General features: G+C 40.9%; 1 protein-coding gene across 1 annotated transcript; it reads right to left on the bottom strand.

Annotated features, from left to right (window-relative positions):
• Positions 1–3,734: 3,734 nt before the first annotated feature.
• pik3cg (phosphatidylinositol-4,5-bisphosphate 3-kinase, catalytic subunit gamma) lies at positions 3,735–19,990 on the bottom strand. Its single transcript, XM_050036192.1, has 24 exons — positions 19,795–19,990; positions 17,822–18,041; positions 17,567–17,738; positions 17,214–17,476; positions 17,034–17,120; positions 16,852–16,952; positions 16,590–16,759; positions 16,308–16,495; positions 14,832–14,939; positions 14,631–14,718; positions 14,113–14,542; positions 13,911–14,009; positions 13,693–13,828; positions 11,772–11,837; positions 11,489–11,632; positions 10,862–10,943; positions 10,470–10,573; positions 9,499–9,645; positions 9,321–9,411; positions 9,090–9,220; positions 7,042–7,153; positions 6,498–6,655; positions 6,063–6,144; positions 3,735–5,782 (listed from the first exon to the last, which is right to left on the bottom strand). The coding sequence occupies exons 2-24, from the start codon at positions 18,032–18,034 to the stop codon at positions 5,583–5,585; spliced, it is 3,372 nt and encodes a 1,123-aa protein (XP_049892149.1). The 5' UTR covers positions 18,035–18,041; positions 19,795–19,990; the 3' UTR covers positions 3,735–5,582.
• Positions 19,991–21,263: the final 1,273 nt, after the last annotated feature.

Here is a 21,263-nt window from a genome sequence, read left to right on the forward strand (position 1 = left end):
CCTGTCAGCTGCAGCCACTGATGCTTTCTAGACATCGTGATTTCCCAAAACTGAATAAATACCACACATAGCAACACAAGACTGCTTTGCTAGCTCAATCATGTTGTAACTACGATATCCGCTGGAAAAAATATTTTTTTCACGGGCCATTTAGTGAGTGTTTTTACATGGCAGCGGAAGCTATATGAACGAGCTAACCCTCGTCTGCTGAGTTTTAAAAATGCCGGCTATTTTGTTGCTTTCTGTTGACATCACATCCCTCCTTGAGTATATCCAATCAGCACAAGCCTCAGCCAGGAGTCTTTGGGGCCGTTCTGAGTACCTACCCTGAGGCAGGGACTTGTTTAGCCCCCGTAAAAGCTCCGGAACTCTGTCCTTCGGGGGTGGTTCCTGCGGTGGAGACACACACCAACGGCCCCGGCCCCGTAAAATTACCCCAAAGTTCCTGGGGTGGAAACAGGCCTTATGTCCCAAAAATATCACCCTGCCTTGAAATATTAGACTTACTGGCTCAGTGGACAGTTTTACACGACGACTCACAACATATCTTTTTAACATAGCCTTTAACTAGCAGCTACCTGTTTTACTATTCTTTATTTTTTTTATATATATGTTGTTGTTGTTTTTATTACTTGATTAATTATTAATTAATTATTGCATTATTACAAGCATTTTGTGCTGCATTTTGTGCATGAAAGGTGCTATGTAAATAAAGTTCATTCATTAATTCATTCATTCAAGATGGCAATGGCCATAACACCAAACTCAAGGCTTCAAAAGTCCACAAACCAATGGGTGACATTACAGTAGCTATGTCCATTGTTTCTACAGTCTATGGGATGAACTGCATGAAAATGATTGTATTTAAAGATGCTAACTAGCAAAGAATATTTAGCATCAGTGATTTCAGTATAAAACAGATGTGACTTCCCAAAGTAAAGTCAAAATCTCTCTCCTGAGCAATGACTTTGACTTGAGCGACTGATGCATTCCATTTGTATTTGTATTTCTATATAAGTGATAATGCTAATCAGTGCTAATTATCCTAACAATGCAAATTCCCCAACATATGGAAATTAGCATCTGGCAGTTTCTAAATACTGGGGACTCATACTGTACCTTTCCAACATAAAACGTTGAGGAAGTCAACACTACCAGGTTCACTCTGCTGGGAAATTGACTTTCTGGAGGGCTAGTGACTGAAAATTCTGTTTTCTCTGATTTGAGGTATAGTGACAGATTTAGGCCAAAGCAAGTGCCATTTTTCAAGACAGGAAGGTGAACTTGGTCTCAAATTGAAGCTTATTATCTTGGGAAGTTTTCTATGTGCAGTGATATTAAACACAAGGTGGTGTTTGTGATATTTTGAAATAACATGGCAGCAAGCCTCAGAATCCTATTTTGCCACTTTCCCCTTTGAGTCAGGATACACCTTGCCAAATGTCATACTGGTTTGACTATTAATGCCATCATAGTGCCCCAAAGCATTCTGCATTCTTATCAACTGGTATTGCTAACAATGGCTAACCTGGTTAGAACTGGTATTGTCAAAAACATCTTTATCTTGCGGCTTGTTGTACTGGAGCGCAGTCGATCCCAGATCTGACCTCTGACTTCTGAGGTAAACACAGAATATGGTCAGCACTTGTTATAGTTTGCATTACTGCCCTTGCATAACAATAATTGAACTGGAATCCCATCTTACACATTCATGTTCACACTAGATTTTCCTTTTTTTTTTTTTCTTTTAAATGACTCTGTTACAGACTACATCTTATTCAGTGTGTGAATTTGATCATTTTTTATATAATTGTTGATGGTTTTTCCCTTTTTATAATCCTAGAGCACAGCTCATGTGACAGTAGAAACAAATTTAAATCCAGCCATGTAATTTCATCGAAGGGCTCTTAGCCGGTTTAACAAAGAAGCTGCCTTTCTTCATTTTTCAGATAATCTGATTCCTTGAAGATACATTTTTTTTTTTTTTTAACGTTAGCTGGCACTCAGAGGCAACGAAGATAAAAACATCACCAAATGCATCTGCAACAATAAGAATGCTAAATAGAAACAGGTAACAAAGGGAGGCAAGGTTCTGGTTCGCTCTATTCAGCCCCATCACTTCATGGATACACCTCCACACAGTTTATAGGCATGCTAAAAAGCTTACATTTAGCAGAGTATAGAAAGTGGCCGTAAAGCTGTGGGGAATGAGGAGGCTTATACATCTAATCCATTTAGACCCTCAACACTCTGTACATCAAGACATATACAGCAGTTTACAGCCACATGACAGTGACATGAAAGAGATGTATTCTTAATGCAGTACACTCACACCCACTCAAATCTTCCTGTCAAAATAGTGCTGGAAAAGAGGGAGAAGGAAAGAGGTGATTTGGAAACTGACAGGAAGGAAGAGGGGAATTGGGAGAGGTAAATTATGGAAGAAGGAGGCGAAGGAGGAGAGGATGAGATGCTCGATATGGTGTCAGTGTTGAAACTTGTGGTGTTGCTCCATCTTGTGGTTAAAGTCAATAATCACAGTTTAAATGAGCTTCAAATTGGATCTGGGGCAGGATCAGAATATTCCTGCTTTCTAGAGGCCTTTTTGAGACAAGCATGTACAGATGGAAGATATGAGAAAGGGGAATGTAAATTATTCATCTATGAAATGCAAACAAGCAGTAGCTGACTTGTGAAAAACAAACCGCAGAGTACAGAACTTTAATTGTCTGATACAATAATGTAGAAATTTTATTTATAGAACCAACAATTTTTGAAAGCACTTGCAGTCACAAAAGATTTTAATACAAAATGTTTTTCTGACAAAAAAAAAGTTTAAAAAAATACTGATTTTCAACCTGCTGATGCTTACTGTAGCTTTTATTTCCAACTGGGAAATAACTTATGCTCATAAAGTGTGACAAAATATCTGATCCATTTCCTATATATCTACAATCTGTGATGATCAATACACTCCAGAATTTAACTGTGGTTTTTGTTTTATGTTGTCTCCCAAAGGTGCGGTTGGCAGAAATCTGATAAAGTAAAGGCAACAAATACTGGCAGAATTTGAAAATGCACCCTCCCCATGCAGCTCTTTCCTCCCTTTCCTAAGCCCCTCCTACAAGATGACTGAGGGCATGCGTACGCACTTCATACAATAACCCAGTGTTTTCCATACACGGGTTTATTTGTTAATCTTGTTTCATTATAGCTAGCTTGCCACATCACAGTCCCTCCACCTCACTCCTTGCTGCTATGGACTGCTTCTCCGGAAGGAGAGAAGGCAGTGGCTCGAGAGATGGACCTTTGGTCTATGGCTGTAGCGGCTTGAATTCTGCCAGTGCAACCCTCCAGCTCAGAGTGTCACAGCTGGAGCTGGCGGCCAACGGCAACACCAGGTCTAACCTGTTAGCTGATCCAATGGGGAGTCAGGATTGTCCGATCCCCTAGAGCTGAGGTTTGCACTGGGTAGTAAAGTTGCTTGCATCACTGAATGTAGGTCCATCATTGGTGCTGCTGCCTGCTCTCCCTCCGACGAGATGGACTGTAGCGGCGGAGAGTGAGGCGGTGGACAGACTGTGATTTGAGGCTCTAGCTATCCTAAGCTACATAAACGTGAACTTAAAGCTGCAGCCGCGAGCCTTTAGCTTTGGTTAGCAGAAGGCTAAACTATTAGCAACATATCCTCTCTCTCTGAAACGCTTTGCCAATATTGACATATTTTTTATGCGTTTATTGTCAGACTCTCTTTTAGACTCTCTTTTAATAAGTCCATCTTCCTTTTTAGGGGGTTGCTTTGCAAAGTTGGCAGCTGTTGGCTCTCTGTCACTGAATCAGGCTTTCACCATCTGAAGGGAAGTGTAAACAAATCTACATTTGTGGAACAGCCAATAGGAATGCTCTCGCTCTGAAATGACCTGCCATTGGCCACAGTCTCCCATTATGGGCTAGATTTTCTAAAGCCTGAAAACAGAGCCAAGAGGACGTGCAGACGTTTTCCCTCAGTCAACTTGAATTACAACATGTTTAAAGGTTATTATGGGATTTCTGCCCTATGAAGCCAAAATAAAACTGCCTATCCCAGCTTTAACCTGCTTCAGTCTCCAGCTGCCATCTCATACGTTTGTCAGGATTCATTTCAACAAAACCTTATTGAGAGATGTGTTCATTATGAACTTGTTGCATTCTATCAAATTTGGCTTGTATGGGATTTTACTTTGCTGGAAACTATGACCTCGCATACAGGTTTTAAAATTTATGACGTAATTGAAATGTTCCAAATCATTTGGCAGTAGACAAAGAAATAATTTACATGTTCCACTATTCAATAAGTGACTCCAGCACTGACCAGCATGTGCTGAATGTCACCAGCAGGCCAGGACGTACAGCCTTTAACAGTCTTTTACAGTAGTTATATATTAATTTCATTAAATTTGACCTTTAATATATGTTTTGGAATTTAAATTTCAGGAGCACCAGGACATCTTAGTGCAGTATTCCTTAACAATCAGTGCAAATAAAAAGATTGTTAATGATATAAATAATAAAACTCTCAAGCTTCATCAGTATTACATTATTATCAATCTCAGACTCATTAAATAGTTATTGATGAAGCTATCTATATCCAGTATAACAAAATGTTTTGAATAATGAACATTTTTTAACAGTCTCTCTTTAATATTAAATCTAACAGCTCTGGACGATAATCCAATAAACAGTGTAACATGTACTAAGATTAAAAAATAAGACAATGTGAAGGAAATGTGTTTCCTCAGCAGGACATGGCTTTGAATGAGACAATTAGGAACAGGAAGTGGTTTGTCAAAGGATACAAATAGAGGGTGTAGAGACCCATTTCCTTGCTCATGTAAAAAGGGTTTCCTCTCTTAAGTTTGTTTTTTATTTTGAAAGGGTTCCTTATTTACCCAAATTCATTATCATCAACTGTTTGGGGTGGTTAAGCAGATAGCAAACTGTTTTTAATCAAAGAAACACGTTAAAATGTCTGTGAAAAGGGAAAGACTTATGCAATGACTGCCATAACAATTAGGCAAAAGAGAAAAAAAAACTCCTATAAATGCTACTGATTTTGGTGTAAATGTTTGACTTGGTTGAAGCAGTGCAATGACAACAGTCGCTCCTGTGGAAATTATTTTCTGCTCTACGTCTCCTGACCATAGAATATAATTACATTTAATTCAGCATTTATGCATCTTGGTGCCAAGTCTGCAGACAAGCAGTGTCATAATCTCTCTTGCAGACTTTTTCAGCCTTTTACCACAGTTGAAATGACTGGTATTGACAGGATGGTCACATGCCATCTCTTAGTTATAATTCTGACCTTATTAATCTTCTTCATTAAAATGTCTTCATATTTGAGATGACCTGTGGTCTAAAATTAAAAATCTTTATAAACAAAAATGTGTGATCATTTTTATAGCTTTCTAGACTTTTCAGTCTTCTGTTGGAGCCTTCCTTTAAGACTCTTATTTACATCAAATGAAAAACAGAAATGCCTTAAGTAAAAATCCTACGAGGAAAACCTTCAAATCTTAATCTTTCCTCAGTGATACAGAGTCTTAAGTAGACCGTTTCTCCACCCCCTGCTTGATCCCCAGCACCAGATGAACAAACCAGTTGATCTGAACCATCCAGCCTTTTTCCCTGCAGATCTCTATCTGGTCCAGTAGGTGACGCTGCGCCTCGTCCTCGCTGCGGCCGACAGTCAGCGCCTCGCGGATGTACTCGATATCCTCCTTACTAGTCAGCTGGGGCATTCCTGTTAACAGCCGAAAAATAAGTGTGAATGTGTGAACATCTATCAGTATTTATTGTTTTGACAGACAAAAACAAAAAAGGTTGCACTGAATGACTTAGTCAGCAAGTTTGATATGACAATAGTGTAAATCTAAAAACTAAAATTACATTTTAAACCAAGCCAAAACTCTCACTGTTGTGTGAGTGTGACACAGGAGGAAAAGGACATGATTTTAATAATGCTGCTGCAAAAGGGCACAAAACACAAAAGGCTTTGTGTTTTACAATGAAGGAAGTCTTACCGGTCATCAGCATCATGGAAAAGAGGATGATGAGCAGGTTGGTGTGGTGCCGAAGGGCAAGGTAAGCCTTCACACACACGTCCTGAGATGGAGATGACAGATGTGTAATGCATACAGACTGTATTGTTCATACACACAAATGCAGGAGATCTAACATTCAATTTGTCCCATTGGAGGTGACATCATGCCAACAGTGGCTGTACTCAGCTATGGGATTATCGTAACTTGGTTACTATCTGATTTCTGCAAATAAATCTCATATAGGTTGACCTTTCTGACTTATTTAATGTTTAAAGAATGGCTGATGGATATTTGTGCATCTGTCAATACATCTGATCTGTTCATATGTATGAACCGAGCTCCACCCCGAAGTGCGGAGGGTTTTGTGTATTCACGTCAAAAAAAAAAAAAAAAAAAAAATCCCATTTACTGCACCTGGAATTTCTGGAAGTTGGGGCTACTTTTCTTTCCTGATGTTCCCATGACATATAGGAAGTCAGGTGTGAGCACAAAGGGGACCCACTCCTTACTGATTCCCATGAAACTCTTGTAATTCCCCAGGATGTGACCAAAGTCGATGTGGAAGAGATTCCCTGCAGGAACACAAAGGAGCTTTCAGTATTTCCTGAAGGCCGCATGGGATGTGTTTCAATAGCTGCTAAATAAATCTCAAAAACAGAACATGGCAGTTTAATTGAAGTATTTGATTTCAAAACTACAAGTGAAACCTACTGGACAGGAATTTTGTTCAACATTGAAATTTAGATCAAGTCTAGTCCAGTCTATTTATAGCTATTTAGGGTGGCAAAAAAAATTAAATTGTAGATGTGGATGAACAAAATGATGACATTTATTGAGACTTATCAATATTTTCATAAGAACTTGCTTAAAAATATTATATATATATTATATATATTATATTTAAATATATTCGTTTGTCCTACAGTGAGATTAAAGTGCAGACCAAAAACGTCCTTACCAGATTCAGTGATCATGATGTTGTCATTGTGGCGATCCCCAATACCCAGGACGTAGGTAGCCACACAGTAGCCACCACAGGAGTACAGGAACCTCTCCACAGCCTGCTGGAACTACAAAGACAGAGAGAAACTGTTTGTCACATGATAAATCACCTTTCTGGCTAATTTTCCATGCCATCATTTACTGCTGTCAGCTATGGGCACATGCATCACTTTGTGCATAGGGCACCAGGGCTGGAGGAGGCACCGAACAGAGCAGTCCACCCAGTTTTAAGGTTATTATTGCAGTTCAGATTGGAACACTCTTGTCATAGATTTAACTTTTTATTGCAACAAAAAGGAAATACAGTTGTGCTTGGCGCTGCAGTCTCCTCTCTTGAGGTGCTCCCAAGCAGCATGCTATGACCAAACAGGGAGTGCAATGCAGAAAACCCCCTGGGTACAGAAGAGTGAGCCCAAGCAAGACATTAAATACCATTTTGACCTTAGAGTGATGTTAGGGCTCTGAATTAGAAAGGTGGAGGCTGGGGTGGTGGAGGTAAAGCTTTGCCAGCAGCAGCGGCAACAGTGTGTGGCAGCATGGGTGTAGCAGTGATAAGTGAATAGGAAGCCATATTTAAATGGGCTGTGATAGGTGTGTGACTCATAGGAAACAATGATCCAATCAGCTGGCTGTCAGCTGATTACAGCTGGGGTGTATGACTTCCCTGTCCTGCATGAGCTAACACAAAGCTTCATTTATTAATACAGTCAGTTGCCCCTGCTGAGTTTTTCTAAAATTAAGCTCATCAAAACAACAAACAGGAACGTCTTGGTGGTTTTGCTGTCTTTAGCATCAATGCAGAACTCGTTCAGCTGTTATATATATATATATATATATATATATATTTTTTTTTTTTTTTAAATTTTTTATATACTTTATTAATCCCCTTGAGGGCAATTTTTTCACTCTTTTGTCATTAACACACAGGTCCAAAATACACACACATGCACAAAGTGAAGAGATGTCAGAGTAAGGGGGCAGCCTTGGTCAGGCGCCCCAAGTGGTTGGGGGGTTCGGTGCCTTGTTCAAGGGCACTTCGGCAGTGCCCAGGAGGTGAATGGCACCTCTCCAGCCACCAGTCCATGCTCCATATTTGGTCCGGTATGGGGACTTGAACAGGCGACCCTCTGGTTCCCAACCCAAGTCCCTATGGACTGAGCTACTGCCGCTTAATTACCTTATTAATGACCTTGCAGCCAGGAAATGCAGATGTGTACCTCTTTAGGCCACGGCTACAGCTATAGCTGGCACGGAGGCATTCCTGTGGTTTCTACCATTTTTTTTTCAAATTGTGATTTGTGATATTGGGCTTTCTAAATAAAATTGAATTGAATTGAATTCAATTCAACCATCCGGGGCTGATGTTAACCTCAACCGCTGAGTTAGTTGGCACTTTGGCTGATTGGCTTAACTTGTGCTGTAATCGCTAAATGCTAACATTATTAACGTTAAATGAGTAGTCCCAGAGCGCTAACGTCAGGAACAATATACATAGAAATGGGAATTAGAATAACAAGTAGGCTAGCTTGCATTAGGTCTACAGGGAAATGACCTTACATCCAAATTGTATAATCAAAACAACTCAAACCCCTAACCCCAGATCCTAACCCACCAACCCTACATTTCAAAAACTCATGAGATCTAAACAAATCACACAAATGACCTCTTTCGGAGTGAAAACGACAGTTTTCACTTAAAGGTGACAAGTCTGCACCCCCGTAGCAACACTGGCGGTGCAGGTGTCACGGCTAAAAGTAGAATGCTGTGATGACAGGAAGACCCCTGAGGGGTGCTTCCTTCCTGTCTGTCGCACTGCCACTTCCTTTAACATCTGACAAAGAAGCTGGTGCAGCTGGAGACTGAATGTTTTGTGAGTAGATAGATGTATGGATGAATGGAAGGATGGAGGGATGTTTCTGTTCCACAGTCCATATAATTAACCAAATGATTATTTTTATGTTATCTGTTGTGCTGAATCTCATGACAGCTGGTTGTGATGTGTACCTTGTCCTCACTGACACACTTGTCCCGCAGCCACTGATAAAGGATTTCATCTTTAAAAGCTCCAGTGCTTCCCACAACACTCTGCTGGATGTTAGCTATGGTGGTGGCATCCTTCACAATCTCTATCATACCTACAATGATAAAACAATAAAGACATAGGAGGGGTAAATCTCACAGAATGACTGTAATATTTGTTTTCCATCCAGTTTCCAGTCCAGTTGAATAACTGACCTATTCTGTTTCCAGTGGAGATGCAGCCGTACGGTAACAGACAGAGATCCAGTGATTCAGTCTCCCAGATCGACTCCATGATCAGCAGAATCTGAACACAAGAGGTAAATGAGTCTTTTCAAGAGTCTGTCTGCAATAATCTTCTAACTTCTGTGTTAGAGACTGTGCTGCGGCTCACCTGCAGGATGAGCATATCCTGTCTGAGGTCATCGCCGTCTTTGAAGATGATGCCGATGGGGTCTTTGGAGAGAGTGCTGGGGTCGGCCCTTTTAAACTGCAGCCACAGGGGCTTCTTCTTAGATGCCATCACTTTACACTGCTCGATCTGAACGTGCATGAACAGTATTTGTCTTGAAATTCAGTGATATAGTTATTCATATGTCCACTTTCAATTATTGTTTATTTCACTCGTGAAACTGGTTTCACGTTTAAGTTATTATTGGCTTTCTACTTGCAGACACCTGGGTATGAGTGTGTATAGTTTTCTCCACTGCTATAGGGCTGCACAATATATAGTTTTTACTGTCATTGCGATGTCAACTTGCTAGGGAAACACATCATGCAAGACTGTGATACTGCACTCAGGGATTTTTTGAGTTAGGTGAAAGAGTATCATTAGAAAACTACACTTTAAAATGTAACAATCATTAGTAATTCAACAGGCAATTTGTTGTATTTTAGCAGCCGGAAACTGAAAGCAGCGGAAAGGCAGAACTGAGTACATGTTATTGTATATTTTACTCATATCCTGCAGCCCTAATGCCGCATTCACATAGAATCAGGCAACAGCAGACAGACGATAGACAATAATTTCCAGATGGCACACGAAAGACTAACACTCGGAACGGCAAGATGGTAAAATGAAACATGCATGACGATATGTTGCAATGGTGAAACTGCACTGTTTACAAAGAAAGGAATAAAATACATTTAATGAAATTATTTTATGTTCCTAATTTCATGTGATTATTCCAGTAATGTCCAATAACTGACCAGATCACCTGCATTTTCTTCTTGTGTGCTGGCCTCACCTAATTTAACTGTCCTGCTATCGTCAACTAAAATGGTACCTGCTTTGCTGTCTGCTTGATTCCATGTGAAGGCAGATTAACTGCCAGTGTGTGTGTGTGTGTGTTTGTGTTCCCTCACCATCAGGGCTCCAGCTCTTAGTCCAGGATCGTAAGGGACTCTGAAACTCTCCGGCAGACCAGATGACTGCAGTGCCTCCAGCTTCTGACGCAACTGAAACACCACTGTCAAGTGCACAAAACACACATACACATGCAGCTTTAGCTTCAGTACACGGAGATATGTTTTATTTGAATCCTCTAGTCCTTAACACCTACATTTAAGGCAGGAACTCGTGCACTATGGAGAGGAAATTGCTCCATAGAATGTAGATATTGTGCTTATTATAAAATAATTTTTGCCTTAATTTCAAAACTCACAGATAAGCTACGGGAACTGAATATAGCAGATTAGTATCAGTGGTTTACCACAGAGCAGCAGGATGGCTTCAAAGTTTCATTTCTCCTCCTCACCTTGTGCAGTAATATCGTACTTCTCGGCAGACATGGCCTTCATCTCACGGGTCACTTTCTGCAGAGCCTCCGTCATCTCCACCTGGAGAGCATCAGTTCATCATGTCAGTTACTGACAGAGCTGACAGACTGTAAATCTGAACTGTGTTTTAGTTCAAATCTACATTAGGCTTGGGCGGCATCTATTTTTTCGGGGGTATACAGTATATGATGTCGCTTATGTAAGAAAAAAAAACATAAAGGCTGAGCTACTAGTAATAGAAATCACTGTAGCTTGTATGTCATTGTTTACAGTGCTGTGTTTCCAAAATGCAATTAGCCTACATAGACAAGTCGTTATCCCTGCCACTCACAGGTGCCATCTTTCTCAGCTCAGCTGCCTGTTCCACCAGTAGAGACTGACCTCTGGTGGCGCGTGCTGTGCACTGCAATACATCACCTTAACACAGCATCTCCGTATCAGTTTAATAAAAAGAGTAGCATCTGTACTCTTGACAGTTCTGAAAATCATACCTTTGGGATTTCTAAATACCTCAGTATACTGTAGTACCTTGATATCATCCAAGCCGAAACTACACACACCATTTTGTTCAAGGAGTCGTGTACAAGACATGACTTATGTCTCACCTGTTTCCTAAAGTCCTGCAGCATGTCTTCACCACAGCCTCTGAGGTAGGCCTCCAGCAGGACAGCATATCTCTGCTGGTAATGCATCGACTGGGCAATCTCACTCCGCAGGAACCAGAAGAGAAAATGGCCGATGCGCTTACTCTGTGGAGAGAAAAGAAAAAAAAGGGGAAAAACTTAACTGTAAATGTCAATCATAATGACCATCTGCAGCTAGCATCAGGTGGAATGGAAACATTGTAAGACAGTGTAAGAAACAGATACAGTTGTTAGTCCTGATTACCCTCAGAGCTCTCTTCAACAGGAACCTGACCAGGGCACTGTCATGGTAGGGCTCAAACTTGACTGCCTGCAGGACACACACACACACAAAAATGCTGTCACATGAAACCCATTCAACCCCCCGGAATACACTCCATGCTTTATAGCGGAAATATGTAAATAAACTGGATTTACTGGAGATTAAGTTATTTTGTAAATTGTGATTTAAAGGACAATGTGTTTGCCAACAGAACAGACGACAAGGAGATCAAGCTGATGTAAACAAAGCCACATACAATATGTTGTGGAACAATTTTTTAAAAATGTGGGTGAGGTAGGAAGTGCATAGAAATGTTTCAAGAGAACAGGGACACACAAAATTTACAAAACAAACAAAAAAATGTTCACAGGGTATCTTTAACAGACTGAGTTCAGAGGTTACAGAGTGATGAGGCAAACAGTGGTGCAGGAAGTGCAGGGAAAATACAGAGCTCATTGTGCTCACACAGGACTGCAATTCAAATGTTAAGTGAAGGAAGCAGAAAGCGGTTCAACAGGTCAGAGGTGTAGCCAGACAGACAGACGGCAGAAAAAGGAGTGATGAAGACGAGCAGCAGTGCAGATAAACTGTAAACTATATTTAATGGTATGATCATGTGACCTGAGAATTACAAACATTTTACTGCAATTCAGGCTTCTGCAGTAGAACAATGTCTTGAATGAAGTGCTTCTATATCGAGGACAAGGGAAGCAACTACTATTTTTTTTTTTATCACTGATTAATCCATCACTTACTGTACTACAGAGCCCCCAAAGTGCTGAAAGGTGATTTTTTGTTGTGCCAACCAGATAATAGGCTAACTTGTGCATACAAGATAATCAACTTGTTCCCAAAGGATGATTAACTTGTGCAGCCAAAACAAAAAATATCACCTACAGGGACTTTGAGGGCTCTGTGCTTTTTGAATAAAATGACTGCAATATTATCTTAAAATAATATCTGATTTTACCCAGACTTAAAGAATATATATGTTAAATGTTAAATATGTTCTGTCATACAATGGAAATATGTGTTATTAAAAATCCAGCCAAATGTTAATGCTTGAAAAACCTCCAACAAATAAAATCCGGTTTCAAAATTTTGAAAAATAAGCAGTATATTCTGCTCTGAAATGTTTGGGGTGCATCTACTGAAGGCTAGTCTTGCCTGCTTCAATATGTGTGTTTGGGTAAGCTTGCCAAAAAAAAAAAAAAAAAAAAATTACAGGTTTAGGCAGGCGGGTCAAAAAGTGACAAAGGAGCGTGAGTCCAAGTGGATGTTTGTGCCAAATTTCAGGAAATTTCCTCAAGGTGTTGTTGACATATTGCATTCATGAAAATGAGACAGATGCAAGGTCACAGTGACCTTTGATCACCAAAATCTAATCAGTTTAACGTTTGTTGAAGAAATTCCCTCAGGGCGTTCTTGAGTAACAGACAACACGAAAACAGAATGCCTCCAGGAGACATATTCAAATGACAGTGTAACTCCTTTGCAAAGCAAGTTGTCACTCTTTCAGGAACAATCTATAATACCCTGAATATTAGGCAGTAGTATTTCTCTACATGTATAGCTTGGAACATATTTTAGAAGGACACCCTTCACATATAGCTAAAGCTCAAAGGACACAGAGACAACAGTATACTGTGAAGGTAGGAGTCATTTTCCTATCAGACCAAATGGCCCTTTGTTGGCCTCTGCTCAAAATTCATACTGCTCATGCAAAGTTAACCACAGAGTCAACTATGGAAACACATCAGAAGACAAACACGCAGCATGTATCTGCTGAGCTGCCTCTCCCCGCAAGCTTGTGAAATAGTGTAACTGTGAATGAGGTGGAACAGCAGAGTTACTGGAAGAGGTGCTTCATCAGCCTTAAAAAGAAAGAATAGAACATACTCACTTGTACGAGCTGCAGAAGGTATCTGAGCACATCATCATCTCCCAAAGTCTCCAGCTTCCTGACAGCCATAGAGCGAACCTGAGCGTCTGAGTAGTGACAGTCGAGCAGCTGCATGGCCAGACCAACATCCAGACCACTGAACGGGAACAACATGTCGACAGGTGAAGGGACGCTGAACCTCCTCAAGACGTATAGCTGCAGTGTGAAGGCGCTCTTACCTGCTGTCCCATGCGCTGCTGCGCTCCAGTAGACGGTGAATTGCCAAAACATCTTCCTGTTTCCCCCACCTGACTGAACCCAGAAGCTTTGGGTAAGCCCTGAGTACAGGAAGAGGCTAAAGTGAATATCCAGGAACAGTAAAAGCAATGATGATACAACACTTTGTAGTGCGTTTTCTTTAGAATAAAATAAAATAAGTACCTGGGGTCACGCATACACTCATGTCTGAAGTGCCACAGCAGCTCTTTGTCCTCAGGACTGAGAGGATGCAGGGGGTCGGTGGCCACGATAGCTGCAAACTGTTTCTTCAGGTGATTCGGCATCTCTCTCTGACCTCTTTCTCCTCCCTCTGCCTCCTCACTTCCGGCCCCGACGTCCCGGCCCACATCTCGACTCTTGGGCAGCACCACAGGGTAGCAGTACTTGTCCAGTAGGATGGCGATGGCCATGGCAGAGGCCTTGTCTGGGTTGGTGGCTGAGGTGAGCTTGTCTGCGTTTATGCTGCTGCTGCTCTCTTCGCTCTTCTCTGGCATTTTCCACATGTGGAGGATGAACTCACCCTGGCGCAGCAGAGAGCGGTGGTCGATCAGCAGCAAGTTGACGTAGTACAGAAGTCGGCTCTTGGTTTTACCTGAAAGATGGACAGACGAATGGATACAGCCTTGCTCTAACCATTGTCAGCAAGATACAGTTGGCACTTAGATGTTAGTAGACCTCACCATCATGGCTGCCTGTCCCTGCTGTACTATCCTGGTAGGCTGAGGCTCCCTTGGAGTTTGGTGTCAAGGGCTGCTTCCCGCAGCTCACCTGAGAGGTTAAAAGGGCAGAGCAGTAACAGCTAGTTACAGAGTACAAAGACCAAGAATTCAGAGTTCTTTAATTCATCTCCACTACATCTGTCCTTTGAATTAAATGTTCACCTGGAGGTTGAGTCGTGCTCCTTTAGGCAGGTCCTTGATCTTAATGTTAAACTCCAACCAGCAGTTCCACAGCACTTCTTCATTGAAGGTTTTAGAGGACGTCCTCTCCTGAGAGAGTAAAGGCAGGGTTAAACCATAGACTGTACAGTACATAACAATGGACGTTTTGAAGCCTTGAGTTCACTATGTCGCCATCTAGAATTTTTGGAGCCAGAAGTGACCATTTTTGGACGAGAGGGTGGAGATACTCCAAATGTTAGGTGCTAGCTTGGTTAGCATGGTGCATTACAATCTATGGTAAGCTGTGATGATGCTAATTCTAGTGCTAATTTTTGCTAGCAAAAAACAAACTTAAACTATTAAAAAAAAATGTACTTCATGGAAAAGCTGAATGTTCGACTTCTTGAAAGGTCTTACAGTACAACCAAACACTGAACAAGACTTTTTTTCGGGCGACCAAAATGTTACAATTTACCTTCATGACCTGAAAACACACTGATAAAAGGGACTGCTACAGCTACACCTATACTGTGTGAGTCTGGGGTTACACAATTGTTACGATACCTGATCAACGTTGTTGCCGTGGTAGTAGCTTGCCAATGGACAGCACCAAGCTGTCACTCAAAGCTTAATTATGCATAAATTCACGCCTTAATAACATTTAAATAGGTGAGTTATACAACCAGTCACCCCTGTACAGTTTCATGAAGGGGTAAATTAGCTACAGAAACCAAAAGTGCTTTTTGTAGCAGCCTTTAAACATGTTTATTTCTGCTGTAAAACTGAGCATTTTAACATGGGGGTCTATGAGGACTGACTCACTCCGGAGCACTTCTCCAGAAGTTTTTTGCACTTCTGCGTTGGCTTCATTTTTTTTTTGCCTCGGATGATGCCACTTGGGTTTAACTCTGCCGTCACTGCTGTCCTAAACCTACTGTGCCAAAAGTGCTTCCTGAAATTGTTGCTTATGAAAGCAACATTTCACTGTTGTGGCTCTCAGTTCTGATTTGCTCAATCTAGGTTAAAGTTATAATCCTTAAGCCTTTCATAAAAAGAAACCAAGTTAGTGTTGCCACTTCTGCAGCAAAATCCCTTCAATGGATTTATACAGTAACATGTAATATAACATTACTGTTTTATTTTATCTCACTACACCCACATTAAAGCTGTGTTAATTAATAGCTACATGCAAACCAAACATCTCAAACTGTTGCTACTTCACATTAAAAGCATAAAAAAGCCTTTATTGTGACGCATCAAAGGAAAGTCAAGATCACTGACTATAATCATTCATCAATAATGTGCCTATAATATAAAGAATGGTCATCTTCAGCATTGTTTTGACAACAATCAGTTTTAAATGTTGCTGGGAGTAATGACCCAAGAAGGAGCAGAGATGACTTCAGCTGCCCTAAAAATCAAAGTAGATCACAGCCACCATCATCAGATGTTTTCCTTCTGTGTGCTTTGGATTACCTGGGCTAAAAGCTGCTGGCCGTGGAAAATGCTGGCTTCAATGAAGACAATAAACTCCGGGATTTTGGGGAGGGATGGGATGTCAATACCCAGCACCTTCACTCTGAACTTCCTGTTACAGTCCCACATAGAGATGGTGAACACTCGCTCGTGGTCCTTCTCATCGATGGTCAGCTGCTCATGGGTACCTGACAAAGGAAAGTTGGGAGGATAATTATTACCTCTTAAAGAAGCTCTTGGGGTGTGCCAGATGTGGACTGGACACTTAATTCAACTGGTTACCTGCGACTCCAGTGCAGTCATCCACTTGTGCCCAGTCCTCCTTCTGAACCAGATCCAGCTCTGTATCAGGTGGCCTCTCCAGAACCAGGTGGATTTCCTCCCCGTTCTTCAGACACTGACGGATCCAGTTGAAGTTCTGCAGCGGTTTATCTCCGTACAGGTACTCCTCCCTGTGTGAACAGACAGTACATTGTAAAACATGAAATGAATTACACTGGCTCCATGCGTGAGTAGTTATCGTGTGTTTTAGCCTCTGACATACCTCCCACACACACGTAGCACAAAGTCTGCCTCACACATGTTGTCAGGAATCCCCAGCAAAACTCTCTTGTTTGCCGTCTTGGCAAAAAAGCTCACCAACACCTAAACAAGATGGAAAACTGTCAGGAAGTGTTACAGTAACAGATGTAAACATGAATGGCGGTCGTCGCTACATTTGTCTACCTGTGCTGGCGTGTCATCGATGGAGACCTTGATGGTCTGGCTGGCTGTGCTGATGTGGATCACCACCAGGATGTGACCGTTACTGACCTGGAGGAGGTACAAATGAACCAGAAAATGTAAAAAGAGTGCAACTCAAAACACTAAACAAACTGTTTATTGGTGAGCTCAACACACACACACCTTGCTGAGGAGATGGTCAGGCAGCGGCTTGCGGGTCACCCAGGGGTCCATGGAGTAGAGTTTTGCATCGCGGTCAGACAGCTCGATGCGTCTTGGTGTCAGCAGCTTCCTGCGGGTAAACTCCAGCTCGTCGTCGTGCACATTGCTGACATCTGTCACGTCGTAGCCGATCAGGTAGTTTAAGTAGCGCTGGTACTGCAGGGACTCATCTGAGGGCTGCGGACGGGGAGCCAACTGGATCCGCCCCACGTCTTTCTTCAGGGCTTTTTAAAAAAACACAACAGATGTGTTTGACATCATCACAACAGAATGATTTAGTTACTGACTACATGTTCTGTTGCTGGTTGGTGTACCTCTCCAGTAACGGATGCAGTCCAGCGTCTGGAAGACTTGGTGCTTGTCGTAGATTTCGCATATGTTGCCTTTCTTCTGATAGAGCAGGATGCAGTGATCAGGAGAATACCGCTGGTAGAAGTCAGGACAGAGGTTCAGAGTCACCGCCTTCAGCCACACCTGAGCTTTCACCTGCGAGACAACAGAATATATTGTTTGCGTAAAGACACTATAAGCAATATTTTAACATCCATAATGAATCATCAGTACATTACCTGTTCCACCGTCCAGTTTCCAGCGACCTCCAGCAGCAGAGTGTCGGGGCTGTTCCCACCACGCGTCGCAGTGGGCAGGACGAACTCAACAGTGATCTGATCCATGGAGGTGCAGGAGGACGAGGTGATGGCTTTCTTTCTTCTCCTTCTCCGGGTCTCTTCTCGCAGGACTTTGGGCTCTTCGTCGCTCACCTGGATCTGCTGCCCATCCATTGCCTAGCTGGAGGGGGACAGATAGAATACTCCGCTGTGATCATGTACACATCTCATCCTCGAGTGCCTATAATTAAAATAATTCACCGACAAGTACATTAAGATATAATGATATATGAGGAGTTTGCATTTTTCTCCAGGTGTCAGCGTGGGTTTTCTCTGGGTACTCGGGCTTCCTCCCACAGTCCAAAGACATGCAGGTTAATTGGTGACTCTAAATTGGCCCTAGGTGTGAATGTGAGTGTGAATGGTTGTCTGTCTCTATGTGTCAGCCCTGTGATAGTCTGGTGACCAGGGAGTACCCTGACTGTCAACCATGTCAGCTGGGATAGGCTCCAGCACATTTATCTATCAGGAAACACTGATCTATGACCTCTGACCCCTGGGCTATCATCAATGAACTCTATTCATTCCAACTGCTTTTTGAAAGTCTTGCTCCTGTAACCGGATATAAAGGCAGTGACTGTTAAAAATGAACAACTACAAAACTCTCCTGTTTCTTCCAGAAGAACTGCAGAGAGGCCCCAAGTAAGGACTAATTTCAACAAATTATTTTTTCTATCAATCTTTCAATCGTTTTGTTTATGAAATTCCAGAAATCAATAAAAAAAATATATCATAGTTTCCCAGTCCAATCAACAGTCCAACAGTCCAAAAAAAAACAGCCACTCTTCACACTGCAAGACGCTACAACCAGAAAGTGATTGACATTTTTGCTTGAACATCTTACATAATAAATCACTTAAAAAATACTTGCCCATTTTGTGTCCTAGTTGAAAAAAACCACTAATTGTTTCTACTCCAAACTGCATTTACTAATTGTCAGTACGCTAATTATATTTTCATGTTTTCAAAATAAGACTATGGGAAGAGTTGACCTATACAATATGATTCATACACTGTAATGAACTTCATGCATGGTAAGAATATTGTTCTTCCTGGGATCTATTCCTTTTAATGCTCATATAATGTGTGTATGGAAACTTACAAATGTTAGTGTATAGTATTGTGTAAATACTTAGTCTAATCATCAGGTAATTAGAGCAAAATTCAGCCCCAAATTGGTGATACATACCATATTAAATCATGAAACAGCATATATCTTAATTATTGCACTACCAGGAGCTTGCTTGTTTGTCTGCGTCAGTGTTTTAGTCAAGTCCTGTAATTTTGTTAAGTGTTATATGTGAGTTGTTTTGTGCACTGTCACATATGTAAAGTTGTGGACCTTTGTTTATGGTCTAAAATAACCATGACAATCCAACAAAGCTAATGTTAAAGGAATAAAACATGAGAAAACATATCATTTGCATTACACAATTTAGGAATACTACTAAAAGCAGTGTGCCGTGATGACAGCTTTATTCATGTATTTTTCAAAAACAAAGTGATGATCTAACAGTTGACTGAAATATCCTCAGTCACAGGACCAAACGGAGTTTCCCTTCTGCTTCTTTTACACCAGCAGAGGAAGTTTTGAAAAGCAGGAAGCAAACCTCGACACAGCATGGATGCTACTATAACTGCACACAGTCACACAGACTGCTGTGGTGACAACTGTGTCATAATCAATATTAGGTCTGTATCAGTTATTAATAATGGATGTATCAACTCTGAGGAGTGTATATAAATGTTAAACGTGACCATAGCGGAACTGGGTTAGTGTGCGGTGAATGTAACGGTGCAGCTGCCGTAATAATCGGAAGGAGACGCGACACATTTGTAACGCAAAAAACTTTAAAGCTGTTTTCATGACTCACCAATGAACGCAGACGAAGACGGCGACGAAACCCGGAGCTTTGGGCGGAAGTTTCGGCATTTATGCTACATAAAGAGACCTCAGACCAGAGCGAAAAATGTTTTTAAGTTTGTCGGCAAACTCTGGATGAAGGAAACGCTGCGCCTCTCAGGGAGGTTGTCAAGTCTGCCGGGTAACGAGAACAACACTTCCGGTTTTTCCTTTCAAAATAAACCGCTGCAAACAGTCTTATAGGAGGTAGGCAGACATACATACAGCCATATTTTAATGTTCTGGTTGTCACTTGATCTTCAGAAATTATGTAAAAGAAAGAATTAAAAATATATGGAAGAAGTTTATCTGATTTCAAACAAATAGCACCTTTGTACCATTTAAATACGAGTGTTCACTGCCCTCCAGTGGTCACAGTGAGGAACTGCAACACGGCAGATATTCGAGGGCTGTGATGATGTACAGTGATCATGACTGTTCTTTAGTTACCAGGCGAGGAGAGTGGCTGAGGTGTGACTTCCTTTTTTATTTGTTTTTTATTCATTCATTCATTTTTTTAAATTTTGACTTTCCCCAAAGCTATAAACATTTTTCCTCCCTGAGTGACTGGCGGAAAATGCATGACCCTCCCTCCACCATAAATAAGTTATTTTGATAATTAAAAGATAAAAGTTGAAGACAAAATCCTGGATTTGAAAACAGGCTTGTTTTTTACTCTTGTCGTGCATGCTGAGTAGTTTGTGCAAATAGTTTATTTTTTTGCCAAATTTTAAAAGAGACATAGAGGAAAGTGATTTTGGTGAAATGTCACTATTTTAAGCTCATATTTCGTTATTTATTTATTTTTCTGATGGAAGAGTTCGTCGCACATCATGTGTCAAAGGACAATTTCTGTTTTGTGACAAACGATGCAATTTTGCAGATTTTTTAAAGAAAACATGTAATTTGGAAGCCTAGTTTTCTTTCAAATATGGTGGCAAAATGAATACAAAATACAATCATTCAAATTTGTATGCCCCTCCCATGAGCCAAAATAAAAAAACACAAGTTCCTACTCAGAGCTTAAAAAAATATTTGACATGCCTTCCCCTTTTTGCACCACCACCTCCCCCCTCATAAATAACACACTGAAAAGTATTTTAGAGTCTTTTGTAGTGTTAAGTTTATAAGTGAGAATATTAAGAATTACTACTGATAAAAACAAAAACAAACAAACAAACAAACAAAAAAATATACTATAACACTCAAGATTTTTCTTGAGGTTGAAGGATCATGTTATCATGTCTGGCTTGATGATGATGAAACTGGCAATTGACATGATGACTTGTGTGTTCACATAGTGTGGACCTACACAAATAAAATAGAATAAAAACTTGAATAGAAAACATAACTGAGACTAAAAATTCCTTTGATACATAATAATAATTAACTACTAAATATGCCCATTTAAATGTGTAATTGTAGTCTCTGGCTTTATTT

The sequence above is a fragment of the Epinephelus moara genome, chromosome 23 (genome assembly GCF_006386435.1).
Source record: "Epinephelus moara isolate mb chromosome 23, YSFRI_EMoa_1.0, whole genome shotgun sequence".
Taxonomy (NCBI): Eukaryota; Metazoa; Chordata; class Actinopteri; order Perciformes; family Serranidae; genus Epinephelus; species Epinephelus moara.

Coding starts and splice junctions, on each gene's coding strand:
- pik3cg (XM_050036192.1), bottom strand. CDS start 18,034: ATGGATGGGCAGCAGATCCAGGTGAGCGACGAAGAGCCCAAAGTCCTG. Junction 17,121..17,213: donor CTGACCATCTCCTCAGCAAG/GTGTGTGTGTGT, acceptor TACCTCCTCCAG/GTCAGTAACGGTCACATCCT. Junction 9,646..10,469: donor TAAGAGCTGGAGCCCTGATG/GTGAGGGAACAC, acceptor ATGCACGTTCAG/ATCGAGCAGTGTAAAGTGAT.